General features: G+C 45.3%; 1 protein-coding gene across 3 annotated transcripts in view; it reads right to left on the reverse strand.

Moving 5' to 3' along the window:
• The window catches only part of TBC1D1 (TBC1 domain family member 1), a 247,157-nt gene that overhangs the window by 17,283 nt on the left and 209,022 nt on the right, over positions 1 to 20,852 (reverse strand). For 2 of the 3 annotated variants that reach the window (XM_030800843.1, XM_030800844.1), the window contains 3 exons: positions 18,785 to 18,943; positions 6,056 to 6,300; positions 3,810 to 3,969 (listed from right to left, as the gene is read on the reverse strand). In XM_030800843.1, the coding sequence (XP_030656703.1) occupies positions 3,810 to 3,969; positions 6,056 to 6,300; positions 18,785 to 18,943 (564 nt within the window). Of the gene's footprint in view, positions 1 to 3,809; positions 3,970 to 6,055; positions 6,301 to 11,290; positions 11,846 to 18,784; positions 18,944 to 20,852 lie in introns of those variants that run through there. The other variant, XM_004091657.3, reaches the window with a different exon arrangement.

The raw sequence follows: 20,852 nt of genomic DNA on the forward strand, positions 1-20,852 counted from the left end.
GGGTGCACGATGCAGGATGTGCTTGAAGAGCTGAAGGAAGGACTGCAGGAAGCTTTGCTTGGGAGGAAGGGCCTCCTAAATTTGTCTGATGACACTTGGGGGCAACATCTACATCCTTTAAAGAATTTGTACTGTTTTTTGGCTTTGGAAATTTTTTAAATTACATCTAACTTTAAAATAATAGTAAAGAAAAATGTTACCTATAAACCCACTGCCCCAAACCAATTATTTTTATTTTGCCTGTCTTCCAGTATCCTTATACATTTACATTCTGGAATTTTTTTAAAAACAAAACAAAACAAAAAAACAATAACTCTCCTTGGAAAAGTGAGCAAATGTCCTGCATTTGAAAACCTCCCTAGGAGAAAGTGAACCGCCGGAGCCCCCCAGCGCAGTGCGGCAGTAGCCTAGCTCACTACACTGTAGCCCACGTCCTTTCAGTGGGACTTTTCTCCTGCCTCTTCCTTCTCTCCTCTCCTTTTTCAAGCCACCTAGAAACAGGCAAGACATTTTACCAGGCAGGAAATAGGAATCTTAAATTCAGCTGACTCTATTACTTTGCACTGTATTTGCTGAGAACAACACAAAGGAACTGCTTTTCTTTGAGGACATTTCAGCAACCCTCTTATTGCGTTACTGTGTATTGGAACTCTATTTGAAACTAAACTTCATGATCTCAAAGTGCAATCTTCCTATGTGAGCTTACACTGCATCTCTTTTCCAGCCACCTTTGTCTTTGTCAAGGCTGAGCCTTCTCAACTTTCTCCTGGATGGCTGCAGTCCTCCAGTTGTGGCTCCCCTACATTCTATGAGTAACGGGTAAAGGGGATGCTGAAGGCTGATGACAATGCTGTGCAGAACAACAGCACAGACAGACTGAACACACACTCATCATCACGCGGCATCATGTTACCTGAATAGCTGGAGATTTTCCTGGCCACAGAAACAATCTTGTTTTCAGTCTATTTTCATCCTAAAGTCTCTCTGAAGCCTTCACTACATTGCAGGTGGCTTCTGTGTTTTTTGCCAAACCTTTAGTTTTTATACTCCACCTCCTCCCTCATCTATTTGGCAGCACGTCCTATAGAAAAACATCAGGGGCTGAACACCGCAGCTCCTCCTCCATCAGGAGCAAGCCAGGTCCTGTTTTTTAGATTCTTTTTTCCCCCAAAGGTAGATGTGATGAGAAAGTGAACAGAGCAAGCATCTCTCCCAGGGCCCTGCTGCACTCAAGCCGGAAAAATACAGGAAGGGGCTATTGACATGTGACACCAGGTAGAAGAACTGCCATTCAGCAAGGTGTGAGTACCATGTGAAGGTTAAGGCGCACATATCACTGGCAGCTGCCCCTCCAAGGAGCAGATACATACTTAATGCCAGGTAACCTATTAACTAATATATGAGCTGAGGTGGTGCAAACTGAAATATTTTACTTATATATATATATTAGCGAACAGTCAACAAAGGTCTATGTGTTTTTAGAGTTTATCCAGACTTAAAGGCTTATAATGAAATGGGCCCTAGGCCAAAAAAGACTATAGTGCCTGAATGGCAGGCTTTGAAATATAAAACTAAGCTATCTCCATCACCATTCTCTAAGTCATCAGTGCTAAAAATAAAAATGGTTTGTAAAAACCTATCTTTGCTGGTTTTAAGTACTGAAAGATGGGATGGACTGTGGGAAAAAAAAAAAGCAGTTCTTGCAAAGTGACATCACAAGCCAGTGCAGCCTTGAGATCCCACTTCCTGCCTCTAATCCCAGGAGCCCTTGGCCAGCTGGACAACGACCCACTTTAGCACAGCAGGAGTCTGTGGGATCCAGGAATGATGTAGACACTGGCATCTCCATGCATAATGTTTATGAAACTCCGAGTCTCACCACTGCCTACAAAGTCTACAGAAAAATATCTTACCTTTACAGGCTGCAGCTTTGATTTATGAAGTCATTACAGTGAGCTTCAGAGAGCTTCAAATTACTCTGCAACAGAAGGGCTATCATTTCCAAAGTGGAGTCTGCTTGTTTGCTAATGTCTTTTTACCCATTTATGAGCCAAAGGAAAAATTTCTCTTCCAGAGCCCCAGAACTTTCTGCAAGCAGCATCTCCAGTGCCTAGGGCCCCAGGGCAGGGATGACTCAGTGATGACCCCTCAGCCCCTCCAGTCTATGATCAGCCTGGTTGCCTTGGTAGAATTTTCTTCACTAACCAAGTAATTTAATGCCTGAGCTGTTTACAGACCATTAACAAACAGCGCTCCCTCCTCCCCATTTCCATCCTCACTCCTCTTCATGACCCTGTATGAAAATCATAGCTAAAATGTGGAGAAAATGTAAGGAAGGTGGATTAATAATTTTCTCTTAATTTCCAGTGTTAGAAAAGTCAAAAACATAGAAGTTATTGTCAAGAAACCTTAAAGCCTACAGCTTGAGATTTTAGTTTCTGTAACTCTTTTGTTAGTAAACTAAGCACACAATTTTGAGGCTTTTAGTTATCTTTTTTTTTTTTAACTATGGTATAAACCTTCATGAAATCTCACTAAAGATATGCTTAACCAGGAGATAGCTTTTTGTATCTATTTTAATTTAGTGATTTTATTTCCAGGGACAGAAAAGAAGGAACATGAATTCTTATAGTAAAACAAAATGGGAAACTCTTTAAAGGTTCCTGTAGATAACAGTGAATAATAAAAATCTAGTATTTTGGGGGAAAGGAAAAGAGAGAAGAAGGGTAAATGCTCACTTACATTAAAAAGCAAATTTTAGGATTTCTAGAATCTGGATATTTAAGATGTTTGCCCAAAGCATGCCTGAAGCAGTATCAATGTCTTTGAACATTTCCCTTAAGATGCTCTCTAATCCTAAAAACAAATTTTTTAAAGATCACATGTTTTTAAGCTGTCAAGTGATGCTTAAAAACACTTGATATATAATAACTATCTTTTTTTAGTAATCTCCTCCTTTACAATAAAAAAAAGAACCTGAATTGTCAAAAATATCACTTATTCTGAAGTAGGGAAAACAAACTGTGCCCGAACTGACCGTGCTCACAACATTCCACTCGGTTCCTGATGTGCACGTGGACAGCGCTATCCCTGCATATGAAGGCAGGTTGAAGGCTTTGTGTATGAACACTCACCTAACTTTGACAATGTTCTCAAAAAGTAAATCAAGAATATAAAGGCAGGTTTTACACGTGAACCACCCAAGGTTAACAGCGGGGGCACGGGAGTAGCAGTGGCTGCGACACGTGGGCTCAGGGGCAGGAGGTCTTCATGAGGTGTCAAGGCTGAGGGGGGAGAGCGAGCCATCCACACAGAGGTGTTACTCAAGGTCCTGACACTGGTCTCCAAGACAGTGACTTGGGAGAAAGTGTAGAGCCAAGGGCAGGGCAAGAAGAGAAAGGGGAGGAAGAGACGCCAGGGGAATCTAGAAAGGGCCCAGAGGCCCACGGTCAGCATCAGTCAACACTCACAACCCAGAGTGGCTGAGGAAGGCAATTCATGAGAAACATGCACCTGTGGCTCCTCAGCCAAGTCCTCCAAATGTCTGCTCTAGGGAGACCCTCATGGTGAGGGACTCGGATCCACATCCCACAAGATGAAGGCATCTAGGGAAGCCCCGTGATTATCAGAAGTTAAGGAGGACTCCAAAGTCACAAAACCCACCCCTGAGTAATCTTAGACTATCAAACAATACCCTGTTCTGGGAAGAGCTACAGGTATAAAAATAAGAATCACCATGGAGAGACAGTAAATGTTTCCCCTCTAATAAGAGAAGGCTGGTTCTGGCAAACAGATTTACTAATGCTCACCAAAGACTCTGGCTACGAATCCCAGCGGGAACTGTGAGGCAAACATGGTGAGGAACCAGGGGGCAGCGTAGAGGCTGGGGCCGATCTCGTGCTCCTCCAGGTGATTGTAGAGGTCTCTGTGGTAATCATGAAGCAACCTTGAGAGCTGGTACATCTGGATCTGCAGGAAGACGGCCACAGGGGCTGAGAATTAGGGATCTGCCACAGCAATAAAGTTATGCCTACTGCTCACAGGGTGGGTGTAAGAGAAGACTTACTAGAACTTTAAACATTCTATTTGGCTTGCAATCCACTGAGCTCAGCTACTAATTCACCCAACAAGTGCTTCCCAAGTGCCTGCTGATGCCAGGCACTGGCTGGGTGTAGGCCCAGGATGCTAACGCTGGGTCTTCTCCCGCCACTTCCTTTTTATTGTTCCGTTGTATTCTTCTGCTAAGAAGATCTAAACACCTGTCTTGTGCAAACATTTCATAAATTCTCTAACAAATACACACTCTTTGCACAACTCAAGCCTGGAGGAATTAGAAATAAGAAGCCAGTCTCTTTACTAAGACTGAATTAGGGGCATCTTATGATTCCATAGGAATCCGTTGTACATGTTCACTCAGCAAGTTCCCTCTGGACCCCTGAAATTACTCAATAGACAGGACAAGCATAATTTATTTTGGTGTATAACATATGGAATATCCAGATCCCCGGCAAGTTAAAACGAGAAGACAAGTGTGCATCTTAAGATGAAATAAAAACTTTTTCCAACTAAAGTGGAACTCCAACTTCACAGAATGACATGATTCTGGCAGAAAGCTCATGCCAGTTCCTAGTAGTGCCACCAAGAGTTACAGGCTCACAGAGGCCACAGAGCCAGCCCAGATCTGAGCAGTCCCATGGCCTGAGCCTAAAGAAACAATAACCTACAGAGGGTCAGAATCCGCTAAGATCCACCAAGTTGGATATGTCCTATCTAAACTGAGAGAAAGAAAACAAAACCGTTTTCTGAGACTCAGATAATATAATCCCATAAGCACCAACTGTGGCTCTCCTGTATCAAAGACAGTCTAATTAACCAAAGGCACCACCCCAAAAGAGTTGTGTGTTACATAAATTATAGAAAACCTGAAAATTCCACTGCCTGGTGACCATTGTCTTTAAAGTTAATAAAGGGTATGTAGGAAGAACCTCACAGTACGTGTGGAAAGTGTTATGTGGTCAAAATCTTTTAGTGAATGAGTTCCTTCTATGATATTTGCATTCACGTGGTCCATGTTCACAGGTCAAGGTGAAAAGATTTTGAATCACATAATTTGGTGCTCTCAAAGCAAGTCATTGGCTCTAATGTATTCCCTCCCAGGATACTTTCTAAAGCTCTGAAGGCATAGTATCTTAGTGGTAGTAAATGAACATATCAACATGTGCTGCAACATTTAGGAATATTCCTGAAGCAGGATCCAGAGTTTTCCCTCTGACAGGCAGCAAGAGCAGAACGTGGTACTTGGAATACGCTACTGTGTTTGGTTTTCTCTGACAGAACTGTTCATTCAACAAATACTTATGGGGTGCCTACTTCAACCCAGGCACTGTTTCAGAAACTAGGGACTCGGCTCCAAGACCCGTAAGATCCCTTCCCTCTCCTAAAGTTCACATGCTATGAAAAATCAGAAAATAGACAGGTAGATGATTATGGAAACAAGATCATTCCTGGCAGTGGCTGTGTTGTGCAAAAGAAATCAGCCAGGATAATGTGACGCAGTGTGCCCAAGGTGGAAGTGTGGAACACAACATCAGGGTAGTCAGAATGAGCTTCTCCCAGGATGTGACATTGAGCTGAACCTGAGATGACAAGGATGGGGGTGAGGCAGAGGAAGAGCAGACGCAGAGGCTGGGAGGTGGGACTGAGATCATCTGATGGCTGATGGGGGCGAGAGGGAAGGCCCTAGAGTCAGAGAGGCCTGGGTTTCCAGTCCAGCTCTGACACTTGCTAGCTGTGTGACTGGGCCCAATTTATAATCTCTTGGAGCCTCAGTTTTCCAATCTACAAACTGAGACGATGAACAGTGTCTTCCTGTTATGTTATTAGAGGGAAGTGCAGATGAAGCGCTTGGAATAATGCCTAGCACAGAGTCCTTTATCAGCAGTGACAGATATTACAATGCTACCTGATGGTGAAAAAGCTCTTGAGGCACATCTGGAGAGGGATAAGAAAATTCTTAACATTTTGTTGTATTAAAGACAGAAGGAACACTCTATACCTGTAAAATAATCATGTCTGGCCGATACTGTTTCCGCAGCCCCATGTCAAACATCAGAAACTTGAGCATTTTAAAAGCCTCTTCCTCACTCATATGAAGAAGCAAAATGCCTGCTACAAAGCTGAGACCTTGGCAATATCCTACTTCCTGGTCTAGAAGTGAGTAGGCCTTCAAAATGTTGTAAAGCGACAGCTGTCCTGCTCCAAGCTGGGCAGAGAAGTATGGGTGTGTAGGAAAGGTTCGCCCTGTGAAAAGAATACATATTAGTTGTAATAATAAAAACAAAAAAAGCCTATTGAACCAGAAATCCAATGTGCTTCAGATTAAGCAGCAAAATCTTTAGAAGCTGGATCATAATATCAATCAGTCTTTGCCACTTCCTCTGCAAACAAGGTCGACCAGTTATTCCTGGAATAATGCTTTCAATTAAAAATCAGCAATTACTCATGGTTGTTTTATTTATTTTTTGGTGGAAGTACAGGTGAAAGTAATTAGAACTACCTTCGGTCCTGCAAATAGCTGAACTTCAACCGAAAAAAGAAAACTGTTGGCCAGGCGTGGTGGCTCATGCCTGTAATCCCAGCACTTTCGGAGGCGGAGGCGGGAGGATCACCTGAGGTCAGGAGTTCGAGACCAGCCTGCCCAACATGGCGAAACCCCGTCGCTACTAAAAAATAGGAAAAATTAGCCAGGCGTGGTGGCGGGTGCCTGTAATCCCAGCTACTCGGGAGGCTGAGGCAGGAGAATCGCTTGAACCTGGGAGGCAGAGATGGCAGTGAGCTGAGATCATGCCACTGCACTCCAGCCTAGGAGACAAGAGAAAAACTCCGTCTCAAAAAGAAAGAAAAAAAGAAAAAGAAAACTGTTAATCCTCTAGACATAACCCCTATTCTCAAGAAGAACACACATAGTTCTTCCTCCCTACTGCTGCACCCCGCGCCCACCCCAATCCCAGCATCATCTAAATGCAGCTAAAAGGCCTCGCCTTGCTACAAACACTTCCCCAGACTACACATATCATGCCTACAAATGCTTCACACCACATGCATATCTCTGTACTTTCAAACCATAGGCAGTGTTTTGAAACAGCCTGAGGAGCAGCAGGTGTTTTCTTTTCACAAAAGTTACCTTCCAAAAAGAGTTAAAAAAAAAAAAAAAAAAAAAAAAAGCTCTCAACATCCTGATTATTTTCACAAAAAACTGTTATTCAAATAGGGCTTAAAGGACTTTTGTCCAGGAGGCTTTTGTAGCTGATACTTGTCAAATTCCCCTTCTTCCTCCTCTGGAACGTGACTGATGGGAGTGCCTGTTTCCAGGGAGCAGAGAAGTACTTGAAACGATTAAAAAGAAGAAACATCTGGAGCCAGGCAGCTGGCAGCCAGGGCCAAGCTTGGGCCCAGGTGAGAATTATGAACCTGCCTGGATCAGCGAAGGCAAAAGGTGCATCTAGGCCACATGTTAATTGTTCGTTGCAATTATTCGGTCTCAGCACAGGGAGGAACACACTTTCATGGGCTCTTCCTCAGCTTCCTGAGAGTTTCATCAGTCCAGATGTGTTATCTGAATTTGATTCAAGAGGAAGGCTACAGTCTCCTAACTACTGCCCTGATTTCTCGTTCTGTATTCACTTCTTGCCTCCTCTACCTCTTCCCCCAATAAATCTCCCCCAGATATACCCTGCACAAGTCACCTTGCTGCTAGTAAGCAATCCATAGCTCCCCAGTGCTCAAAGAACAAATTCTCCACTCTGTTAGCCTGGAGCTCCATGCACTCACCTCCTTACCCACCCTCCCAGCTTTATCTTCTACTCCAGGGCTTAGCCTAGGCACTAGAAGTGGGGGCTCCTGGGGTCTCAGATCTGACCCCTCTGGGTTGTGTGCAGGAGTGTGTGTGTGTGTGTGTGTGTGTGTGTGTGTGTGTGTGTGTAAGTAGAACAATCAGTAGCAGCACATGCAACTGAACTGGAATGTGACCCCCATGCAGGATGTAACAGTTTCTAGCAGCCACATTAGAAAGTAACAGGCGAAGTTAATTTTAATTAGATATTTTGTTAAACCCAACATATACAAAATACTATCACTTCAACATCATCAATATAAAAATACTTAGACATTAGGCATTCTTTTTTCATGCCAAGTCTTTGAAATCCAGTGTGTTCTTTAGACTGACAGCACATCTCAATTTGGAGTAGCCACATCTCAAGTGCTTAACAGCCACATGTGGCTTCTGTACTGGGCAACACCAGGGTATTGGTTTCCTTATAGTCTCAAAAATATTCACAATCTCTTTCATTCCATTACCCTTGCCAGCTCAGCTTCCAAGAAGATGGAGCACTTCTCCACCTCCACATTTCTGCTGATGCTCCTGTCCCATCCCGAATGGACCCCCTCCCTCTGGTATCAAACAGGTGCTGGTAGCAGAATATGCAGGAGTCATGTGGCATAAAGGAACACATGGAAGGTTTAGTTATTTTGAATTTAATCTGTCAGTGTTATCATTTTAGCTAATCAGATACCCTCTCATGTTAGCAAACTACCTCACACAGAAACCAGAGCCCATGCTAATTGACACTGCTTGTAGAGTGGCTATTTCTTACTTAAGCCTCACAACATCCCTAAGAGGGTGGGCCTAGCAGGGTGGGGAGTGACCTATGCTAAATGGCCACTTAAGAGTGGTCAGATGGTGGGGGCAGAGCTGGCTTCATGGCTGTGTGTTCTGTGCAGTCACACTAGCTCTGTGCTTAGAAGGACCTCACACAAGGCTTCATGCTCTGTTGTCTCTGTCTTGAAATTCCTAATAATCTTTCAAGAAGGAGTTCTGCATTTTCATCTTGCAATAGGCCCTGCAAATTATATACCAATTTAGGGGGAGGCAGCCCCCTAAGCAGCTTCCAGAAATAGCTATAGCCACCTTCCTCCCGGCCTTGCTACCAAGTGGTATGTTATGAGAAAGCAAACCTTGGGCCAAATTCTGCCAAACCTATGACCTTTATCAGCGAGCTGACAGGCAACAGGAACCACACAGGGCTTCTCACAGGCTCTGCACTCAGGCCTCCAACAAGCACTTCTCGAGAAAGGTTCAACCAGAGGAGGGCACCATGGCAATCTAATGGCAGAGCCAGGCCATCCACAGTCAGGTCACACAGATGGAGTGTGGGGAACCAGGCCCAACAGGCACTGGCCTCAAGTTCTGCTCCAGAGTCCCTGGTGCCAGGGTCTGGACACCTTTCTAATCAACCACAGCTTGTGAACATCATCCATTTCGCTAGTAAAAAGTTACATGTAGCGCCCCTTATGCTAAGAACAACTCTCTGATGGGCATTTATTGCAATGGCATTTGAAGTAAGTAAAAAATGGCCTCTGGCACGTGAAGCTCAGAATGGACTACCTAGCTTCTCTGAACCTTAGCTTCCTCTTTTTAAAAAGGGGCAGAACACATAGTTTGCAGAGTGGAGAGTACATGTACAATGCCTAACGCAAATGGTTGCTATGAATGGTGTTCAATAACGGGCAATAATCTTCAGATAGACCACACACATTATAAAAACCCAGTTTCCAAACAAGAGGACAAAAGGGCACACTTATGACAGCTCTGTAGCACAAATGCAAAATAAATTACATTTAAGGTAAAGGAACAATTTTGCAGAGCCATTACTCTATTAACTATAACACTGCACATAAGCCGGGAAATCTCGCTTTCTGACAGCCTTCCAGAGGCAAAGAAAAGTTTCGTCCAAGCAACTAATTTTCACAACATTTGGAACTCACAAGTAGGTAGAACTGAAAGCTGAATTCCAAATAATAATAATCACCACCACCACCTAGATTCAGCAAACACCTGTACACCCCACACTTTCAAATCTCTTGTTATTACCCAAACTGGTCAAGGCTTCCAGGATGCAGTTTCAGAAACTGTCACTGATTTTCTTTATGCAGAAAACCTGTCCTGCACGAACCTGGCCAAGCTAAAACACATCTTCCAGTGTGTTCTATGAGACTCCCAAATGCAACTTCCTGTCCCACCGCACAGCAGAACAGGCCTCTGGGTTCACTACCAGGTTGGGGAACAGCCGTGAGTCTCTGGCCTTCGGCTCCTGACTAGCGGTTAAGCAGGACAACTGCACCCATCTGACTTTGTAACACAGTCCATGTTTTACACGAAATTCTATTGGGGGAGACACTGTTTTCCTATTTTACATTCTTCCAGCTCAATAGTTCTGAATGTTTGGTCAGTCTGAGGACCCCTGGAGGTCTCTGAGATCCTTTTAGGGGTCCGTGAGGCCCTCCCCCGGCTTTTCCTACTATAGATCTGTGCAAGGTCAGCTTTTTCTTTATATGCTTCAAATAACAACCAAAACAGAATGAATGAAGCAAATAAAATTCAGCGAATTCTATTAAATCAGACATTAAAGAGATGTTTTAAATGTAAAAACAATGTCACACTTCTAACTAATTTTATTTTGGAAAACAGTCATTTTTTATAATTTTTTATATGTATTTATTATAGCTATGTAAAAATAAATATGAGTCAAATAAATACTAATCTCAGTTTTAATTAATTGCTAATATGGTAAATATTGATAGGAATTATCCATGGAAACAAAAGCTCTTTGGGCTACTCAATAATTTTCAAAGTGAATGGCATCCTTCCACCAAAGTTTGGGAACGGCTGTTCTAGGCTAACACGACAACTCACCCACATTCCTGAGTAAACACCAAGTAAAGAGGGAGAGGCGGGTCACGTGGGTAGAGAGTGGCTGAGGGGGATTAAAAGCGTTTCCTGGACAATCCACATTTGTATAATCCAGTGTTGAGCACTGTAGCCCTCCAGCTCCCATTTAGGAAGTACTAAGCTAGTGCTGATGGCACTCCACAAAGACCACCCATATGATGTGCACCTGCAGCAGTTGGCCGGAGCTGTGGGCAGAGCACTCCTGAGAACACACTCAGCCCCTCACACCCAACTCAAGGCACCTTAACTATGAGCAAAAGACTGTTTACTGTTTGTTGCATTTGTTCAGTTTGTGAACAGATTCTAGATTGAAGCTCTGCCTCAAGAAGACAGGACAGAAGGCCGCACACCCCATAGGAGAAGCACGCTCGCTTGGGAAGACGCCAGCTCAGGGAAAGCTAATTTCTGCCAAACTCGAGGGAAGCTGGGTAAAACCGTGCAATCCTTCCTACAAATCCATCAGGATATGAGGCCTACCTCTTTAAACTGCATTTTACAACTTACCACAAAGCAGAGAAGCGCAGGTCCTTTACATTTTTCTGTAAAGCAGATTACCTTCATATATAAAATGAGAATGGGACTGTTAAGTGGAGAGGGTCAAACACGGGCATTAAAAAACCCCTTTATAAAAAGACATTCGATGTGTCTTGTGGATCTAAGTGCAGAAATATGCCAGAAAGGCCTACAAGATGATCCACAATTCAAACATATTTCTAAATGACCTAGTAATTCCTCTTCATGAAGTGCTCCACAAAATTTTGCTCTTCTAATGGATGTTCTTCCAGGATGAATCTTTTCCTTCTTTATCACTTGGAGGGGAAAGAGCCTTCACCCAGCAATTTTCAGGCAGGAATCCTATCAGGATCATCTGGGGGCTTGTTAAACCTGCACATCCCAGGCATCAGCAATTTTCAATAAGCAGCAGGTCAAGAATGGTGACCTCAGGAATGTGTTTTTCACAAGCCCCTCAAGAGATCTTGCAGGTGGTCCCTGTACGGTGCTGTGAGAAACCCCATCCCATCTCAGAGTGTCCTGCCTTACTCTATTCAGAGCCCATCTGACTGCATTTTCAGCGAGACCCCTGATATCTCGGCTCTGTTTACCATGCGGCAGCTGCTACAAGAGGCCAGAGGTCTCTTGCAGCAAACACGGGGCCACCCACAAAGCTATTCAGTCTCACAGTGGCTCTGCACAGTTGACTAACAAGTTTCTTTCTTTTGCTCTTTTCTCCAGGGAGTGGTACTGGCAAACCAGCAATCTGACACCGACTCTCTATCTCCTCTGCAGAAGAGAAACCCTACAACCTAATGATCTCTAAGATTCCTTCCTGGATGAAGATCTGGGATACTAACATCTCACATTGTTGCATTTAGCTCTGAGCAGAATTTGAAATGAGACACTGAGGATACAAACACCCTTTGTAACCCTCAGAAGTTTAAGTCACTTGGTTATCAGTTGCCCAGTATCAGTCTTCCCACCAGAATGTGTGCTTCCCAGAGTGCAGGGAATCATCCTGAATGGCAGGGTTAGGAGATTAAGGGAGAGTTCTTATAGGAGCAGATTGTTTTTGGGAAACACTTGAATGAGTCCAGCGGCTGCTACAGTTGACTCCCACTGGCTCTGTGAGCCCAACTCGATGACCAGTGACATCAAGTGGGTAGTTTAAAATGGGGTGTGGGAGGAGTAGTTGCACAATGGAAATCTGCAAACACTGAACACCAAGGGCTTCCTCTGACAGGTGAGAGGGGCCGGTTATTAAATATTTGCCAGCACCACCGACTGTCTTGAAAAAGGCGGGAAGATTCCAGACCTCTGTGAAAGGAAATCATACCCCACTTTATTCTTTCCTTTTATCAACCACATTTAGTTATCTCACTTTGGACTTAAAGGGTATATTTAGAAAGACCAAATAAATATGATCCCACGATGTGATCCTGATAAGATCAGAGACAACGGCTCACTCTTCGGAATAATGTGTGTGGCTGGTGGTGCAAGAATTCATTAGGCTCCTCAACTGTGATTGTTCAACTGACCTCCATACAGCAATGTCCCCAACTGGACAGACAGGTGCATGAGATAACAACACTGCTGAATGTTACATTCTAGGTCCCTTTCTGTCTTTTGCCATGAAGGTTTTTCATTTCTCACACAGGACTTCAACTCAAAGATGGAAGAGAACACCGTGGTCCCCGCCAGCACCCCTGCTAGTAATGAGCAGCTCTACCTGCCCCTCAAAGTGCACGATGCTGCTCTGTGTGTCCTGGCTGAGCAAGGCAGCCCACCACCTGGGAGAGGAGAAGGGGAAGCACTCCCCTCTGCCCGTTTGTACTTGGTCATCTTCAATACTCTCAGCTGATTCCTTCCTTTTGGAGGTTTTCTTACTTCTTGTCTTTTATGGATTCTAAAAAATTGGATCATAGTTTCTTTTCTTCTGGACACCAGGCAGGCTTTATACATTTAGTAGAAGCAAACAATCAATATGACAGCTCTGCTGCTGGACCTGTGACCCACACGTGTGGTCTGGACACACGCTTAGCCTCTCACGGCAGCACAGGCATGCCAAACATGTCTGGTATCCCTGATGGAGGCTCTCTAGAAGCCCACCAAAAAATGGCACTTCTGGTCACCAAAAGATCATCAGACTCTTGCAGGGATTATAAACTGTGCCACCCCCTTACTGACCTATAATATGCGGATTAATAAAACTATAGCAATTGATGTGGAGGAGATTAGCTGCATTCTTGCTTCTGCTTTCTGATCTAATGGTGCTCCTAAGTTTCTGGGCCTGTTAAAGGGTTCTTTCGGCTGAAGCCCTCCTATCATGGGAGAGGCTGCACGCCTCACTGGGGATGCGGCTGATGGCTGGAAAGTATTCTAGGCTGGGATGCTAGGGAAGGAGAGGATGATGTGAAGCCTGAAGGGGGTTCCCTGGGAGTTTCCCAGTGTCACTGGCAGCCCCCAGTGTGGTCAGGATGACAGTGGGAGCCCCAGACAGAAGGCAGGATGCTGGGCAGTCCATGTTGTCTACCCAGGATATAGAGTCAGAGAATAGACATGAAGACTGTGGCAATTGTCTGAGGGCTGGACAAATGGATGCAGATGGGTGGGGCAGGCTCCTGACCCAAGGCTTCAAGAATAATGTGATGAGTATCATCTGCTAAGCTGACAGCAGCTGCCTCTGGCTGGTGTGATCTACCCCAAAGGAACATGATTCCACCAAAGCAGGGGTGGGGAGAGTTGTGTTGGGATGGAGTGGGCAGAGCCAAGAAACACAGAAGCAACATGGTGCCCTAGAAGGGATGTGGTATGGAGACTGAGGAGACCTGGGTTCCAGAACTCCTTCTGGCACTGAGTAACTCGCAATGTGGGCAGAGAACTCAAGCTCTGGAGGGCTCATTCATCCCCTCTAAGTTGGAAATCACGGCATGTGCCCAATTTCACACAGGATGTGTAAAGATGAGATTTGACAAAGGTTGAGAAAATATTCACAAACTATAGAACACGACCCAGCCATGAGGCCTATTATTCTTACTCTTTGGAGGAAAACACATTGCCAAAAAAAAAAAAAAAAACCTATTTAGACTAAAAGCCAATTTCAGAAAGTATAGCAAGAGGCAGGAAAACAAAAACCCATGAAAACTCAAAATATATCCAACCAACCATTCTGTTCTTCTGGCCAGAATATGAAGGTCACTTTTTAAGGAAAACTGAAATACAGATTTGATTTTGCTCTATACTACACACCTTCACTGGGCCTTGAGGTAGCCATGGTGTAGACTAAACAGAAAGTGTAGACTAAACAACTGACTTGGCCACAGCGCAGCCTTGGGTGAGAGGAGTGGGGGAGGTAACGGGTGGAGTCTGGAGGAGCTTCTGAGGGAGGCCTCCCTGGGCGGAGTCAGCCTGGCAGGCAGGGCACCTGGGACTCCACTGCTGGGTCTGGGCCAATCCCAGTTTCCCCGTTCCAGTGGGGAGAGGAGACTGACCCCAGGGGGTGCCTGGAAAAAGCCTGGAGAGAGACACAGAGGTGACCTGGGAAATGTATTGCCGCACACGGAGGTCCTCTCAGGCCCTCGGGAAGTATGTGGACAGCATCCAAACTGGAGGCCAGGCGAGGGTGGGAAAGAGTGGGGAAGAGAGAGGGGGTCAGCACTGTCAGAGAAGGGGGCAGCAGAGGGAGAGGGTGGGGAGAGGCAGGGATGGAGAGGACTTGAATGCAGCCAGCCCTGCCAGTGGACGGGAAACGCCAAACCCTGAGCTCCCACAGACCTCATGCCAGCTCGGGGAAGACTGCCTGAGACCTGCAGGGGAGGCCGTGGTGGGGCTCAGGCACACTCAGTGTCTTTGGAGCACGCAGCCACACCGAAGTCCTTGTGCTGATCTGGCCTCTTCTTTTCCCTCTGCAAAATTGATGACATCTGAGCAACAAGAAGCAGGGGCTGATCGTGCCCGTGGAAGAATGAGGGGATACTGCAGGGGAATGAAGAGAAGAAGGCGATTGAATCCAGGAGGGGAGACATCTTCCCGTTCCTCCTCCCAGCCTTGGAGCAAGTGTGGGGAGCGGGGCTGTCTACACTCCCTCCCTTTCGGCCTCCCACCCTGAACCTATTTCTCACTTTGTTTCACATGATAGGAACATGATGCCATTTCCTGTTACTCACCATGTCAGCAAATGCAGCTACTGCCAATTCACAAAACTGCTTTCCTCAGGTCAGTGGGCCAAATGGGCCCCAGCTCCACCAAGGCTTTGCCTTGGCCTGCCACTGCACAGCAACACGGGGCTCCTGAGCTCAGAGGGTCCCAGGGAAACACAGAGTGACAGTAGGTTCAGTTCCTGTCACCTCCCCTCAGTTGACTTTGTGACCATGGTCAACATGTGACCTCAGTTTCTTCATTTCTTAGAGAGGGTACAGGCCACCTTCCCAGGGCTGTTGTGAGGGCCCATGAGATGGCGGTGCTAGTGCAGTGTGTCATACTCTGAATCTTAAAGATATTCTTTGAGCATCTGCTGTGTCACAGCCACTGTCCTAGGAGCCAAGGGTATAATGGCCAAACAGCCCAGCCCAGTCTGCAGAGGGCTGCATCCTATAAGGGAAAAAGGCAACAAAAAGCCACTGCTGTATACTAAGGACAGGCGGCAGAGGTGGAGTAAGAAATATAGGTTCTGCTAAGAGCTGAATTACCATTCGACCCTGCAATCCCATTACTGAGTATATACTCAAAGCAAAATAAATCATCCTACCAAAAAGACACACGTACTCACACGTTCATCACAGCACTATTCACAATTGCAAAGACATGGAACCAACCCAGGTGCCCATCAACAGTGAACTGGATAAAGAAAATGTGATATATAGACACCATGGAATACGCTGCAGCCATAGAAAGGGACAAAATCATGTCCTTTGCATCAACATGGATGCAGCTGGAGGCCATTATCCTAAGCAAACTAATTCAGAAACAGAAACCAAGCATCACATGTTCTCACTTAGAAATGAGAGCTGAACACTGGGTACACATGGACATAAAGATGAGAACAGACACCAGGGACTCCTGGGGGGTGGGGAGGGAGGGAGGAGGGCAAGGTTGAAAAACTACCTATTGGGTACTATGCTTGGTTCCTGGGTGACAAGTTCAATCATACTCCAATCCTCAGCATCACACAATACACCTTTGTAAGAAACCTGCACACACAATCCTGGAATCTAAAATAAAAGTTAAAAAAAAGTGCAGCTTCCGAAGTCACACTGATTAGTGGCAAATTGGCTGTGTCACTTTCAGCAAGTTACATAACCTCTGTTTTTATTTTCTCAACTCTAAAGAGAGACAGAACAACATCTACCTGATCGTGTTGTAAGGATTAAAGAAAGGAGTTTAAGTCCCTTTGCGCAACATTTGGCCCAAGGTGAAGTTAGGCAGCAGCAGTGATGATAATAAGCAGGTAACGGTGATGATGAGAAATGTGATATACACCATGGGGAGAGTGTGGGGTGCTACAGGGGACTTAGCGAGACACCTCATCCAGTCTTAAGGTGGGAGACGAGACCACAGTCAGGGACAGTTTCTCAGAGATGATGTTCAAGCTAAAGAATAACCTTAAGGGGGGCCGGGCGTGGTGGCTCATGCCTGTAACCCCAGCACTTTGGGAGGCCGAGGCGGGCGAATCACGAGGTCAGGAGATTGAGACCATCCTGGCTAACACGGTGAAACCCCATCTCTACTAAAAACACAAAAAATTAGCCAGGCGTGGTGGCGGGCGCCTATAGTCCCAGCTATTTGGGAGGCTGAGGCAGGAGAATGGTGTGAACCCAGGAGGCAGAGCTTGCAGTGAGCCGAGATGGCGCCACTGCACTCTAGCCTGGGCGACAGAGCGAGACTCCGTCTCAAAAAAAAAAAAAAAAAAAAAAAAGAATAACCTTAAGGGTTATGAAATTAACCTTTAAGGCTAGCTACGCGGCTTGAGAGGAAATGACTTCACACTGCCTGATGTGGCTCACACCGCACCCTCTGTCGTGGCTGCAGGAACATTCAGAGAACCGGGCCACCGCAGGGCCCCAAAGCACGGCGTGTTCTGTGGAGCCTTCAGCAGCAGCAGCTGCAACCAGAACAGGTATTCTGGAAGCAGGGCCACATGCTCTAAAAGCAGCAGGGCCAATCTCCTGCCACATCGAGCCAGCTCACCACCAGTAGAGACAGCAGCTTGGGTGACAGGCGGCAGACAAACGGGACTGCATTGTCACCTGACCTGTGCATGGCCACTGACAAGTCAGGAGGGCCCTCTGTGCATCATAATCACACCCCAGTTCAACAAGTTCTTCACAGTGGCAACTGCAAATCTATCCAATACAGTCATCCCTTGGCATCCTCAGGGGATAGGTTGCAGGAGTCCCCACGGACACCAAAATCCATGGTGCTCAAGGCCCTTCTATAAGATGGTGTTATGTTTGCATACAACCTACGCACATCCTCCCATACACTTTTTTTTTTTTTTTTTTTTTTGAGACAGAGTCTCATTCTGTCATGCAGGCTGGAGTGCAGTGGCGCGATCTTGGCTCACTGCAAGCTCCGCCTCCCGGGTTCACGCCATTCTCCTGACTCAGCCTCCTGAGTAGCTGGGACTATAGGCGCCCGCCACCACGCCTGGCTAATTTTTTTGTATTCTTAGTACAGACAGGGTTTCACCGTGTTAGCCAGGGTGGTCTCAATCTCCTGACCTCGTGATCCGCCAGCCTTGGCCTCCCAAAGTGCTGAGATTACAGGCGTGAGCCACCGTGCCCGGCCACATCCTCCCACACACCTTAAATCATCTCTAGATTACCTATAACACCTAATACAACGTAAATCCTACATAGTTACTATATTTTTAAATCTATATTATTGTTTAGTTTTCATTGATTTTTTCTTCCCAAATACTTTCCATCTGAGGTTGGCTGAGTCCCCAAATTCAGAACCCATAGATACGGAGGGCTGACTGTACATTGTTCCTATCTTCATATTTTAAAAACTATTCAAGAGACAAGGTACCACCCAGTTTCCAAAATAAAATCATTCAAGGCACACACACAAACTGCTTTCTACAATTTTTCTGATGAATTCTGTTTGTAAGCAGTAAAAACGAGGGAGTGGCTCCTGTAATTAAACCAAGCCTCGGTTCTGAACATCTATACGTTTTCCAGGATGTTCCTTCGGTTGACTATAAAAACCTCCTATCAATATTTGAGTTACTGGACTGAACCACAATTATGACTGCAGCCTTAATGAACACCCTCCCTCCATGCCAAGCAAAGTTAACAAGCTCCCCAGTGAAAATACAGAGATTTTTATATGCTTGAAGATGACATTTGTGATTACCCTAGGGCTTTTTAAATTAAAAGTCTCAGTAGTAAATTTTGATTGCTAAACCTAAAGGCAGGTCAATAAATAACTTGGACAGTCTCTTCAGATTTTTCATGTGAGTGAAACTTCCATTGTCATCTCCAATCGATGGCACAGACTTACCAAGGTCAATAAGAATCGCATGCTGCTGGGAAGTCAGCTGCTTTAAGAGTTCTTTGTATGGCACATCCTTTGGCTGCTGTTTGCTGGGAAACTGGTGTTTAAGGTGGAATTGCTCAGCTAGAAATTTCCAGATTTCACCTCGGTGATGACGTGGCACACCTTTAAAAGGGGGAGAAGATATGGAAATAATTTATGCACAGAATACAACTTAATAAGAAAAATGAATTGTGTTTCATGTTCCATTTATCCAAATTCTTGTTTTTTTGTTTTTTTTTTTTTTTTTTGAGACAGAGTCTGGCTTTGTCACCCGAGCTGGGGTGCAGAGGCACAATCACATCTCACTGCAGCCTGAATCTTGTGGGCTCGAATGATTCTCCCACCTCAGCCTCCCAAGTAGCTGAAATTATAGGTGCCCACCACCACGCCTGGCTAATTTTTTTTTAAATTTTTGTAGAGACAGGGTCTCACTATGCTGTCCAGGCTTGTCTCAAACTCCTGGGCTCAAGCGATACTCCTGCCTCAGCCTCCAAAATCCTGGGATTACAGGGATGAGCCATCATGCCTGGCCACTGGTTCCATTATTAATTAACAGCATAAGAACAGAAGGGAGGCAACTAAAACCTTGCCCTATTTGCTTCTTCCCCTACTTCCACCCCCTATTCTCCCCTCACTTCCCTGGCCCCTTCCTCCTTTCTTCTCACTTCCCAAATGTGTTATCATGTTCTGACCCTGTCAGACTCTGCAAGGAATAAAGAATACGACCTGAGCTCCAACCTGGTGCCAATTAACGACATTCTAGGGAAATAAAGCCAAGTATGAAAAACTGTCACATAAGATGTGATCTCAGAAACAAGAGAGAATCAAAAGGAAGTAGAGCTCAGATGAAAGAGAAGCTGGCTCATTTCTTTTTATTATTATTATTATTATACTTTAAGTTGTAGGGTACATGTGCACAACGTGCAGGTTTGTTACATATGTATACATGTGCCATGTTGGTGTGCTGCACCCATTAACTCGTCATTTAACATTAGGTACATCTCCTAATGCTATCCCTCACCCCTCCCCCCCACCCCACGACAGGCCCCGGTGTGTGATGTTCCCCTTCCTGTGTCCAAGTGTTCTCATTGTTCAATTCCCACCTATGAGTGAGAACTTGCGGTGTTTGGTTTTCTGTCCTTATGACAGTTTGCTCATTTCTAACTGAGCAATCAAGGTTCCACAGAATCCTTCATTTGAGCCAAGCCTTAAGAATGAGGGAAAAGGAAGAGAAAAGTACAACCAGAGAGAGGGAACCGAGAGTGATTCAGTTTGCCTCAGGCACAAAGGTGCATGTAGAAGAGAGCAGCTGGCCGGGCACGGTGGCTCACGCTTGTAATCCCAGCACTTTGGGAGGCCGAGGTGGGAGGATCATGAGGTCAGGAGATCGAGACCACGGTGAAACCCCGTCTCTACTAAAAATACAAAAAAATTAGCTGGGCGTGGTGGCGGGCGCCTGTAGTCCCAGCTACTCAGAGAGGCTGAGGCAGGAGAATGGCGTGAACCCGGGAGGCGGAGCTTGCAGTGAGCCGAGATTGCGCCACTGCACTCCAGCCTGGGCGACACAGCGAGACTCCGTCTCAAAAAAAAATAAATAAATAAAAATAAAAATAAAAAAAGAAGAGAGCAGCTGGCAAGAAGGCTGGAAGGGTTATCGTCAGAGGCAAATTGACGGCAAGAAACCTGCCCCATGTTTGGTAGCTCCAGGGAACCATGCATGTTTCTGAGCTGAGGTGGAGTAAGCTAATCATAGCTGAGATTCTGGAATTCTGATGAGGCTTCTTTCTGCAAGATAAGCTGCAAGAAGGGCCCAGAGGCTGGGTAGGAACTGACTGTATAGACATTGACATGTAAGCATCCAACAAAGCTCTAAAAACAGAAAATGTCCAAGAGCCTCTACCTAATGCTTTGCATGTGATTAATTTGAATACTCACAGTGATTAAAAATGTCTAAAACTTAAGAAAATTCTCTTAAAGTCAAGGATGTTATTTAGGGCAAACCTAATTTTAAAAGGTGACAGTTTTGAACCAA

The sequence above is a fragment of the Nomascus leucogenys genome, chromosome 20, assembly GCF_006542625.1.
Source record: "Nomascus leucogenys isolate Asia chromosome 20, Asia_NLE_v1, whole genome shotgun sequence".
Taxonomy (NCBI): domain Eukaryota; kingdom Metazoa; phylum Chordata; class Mammalia; order Primates; family Hylobatidae; genus Nomascus; species Nomascus leucogenys.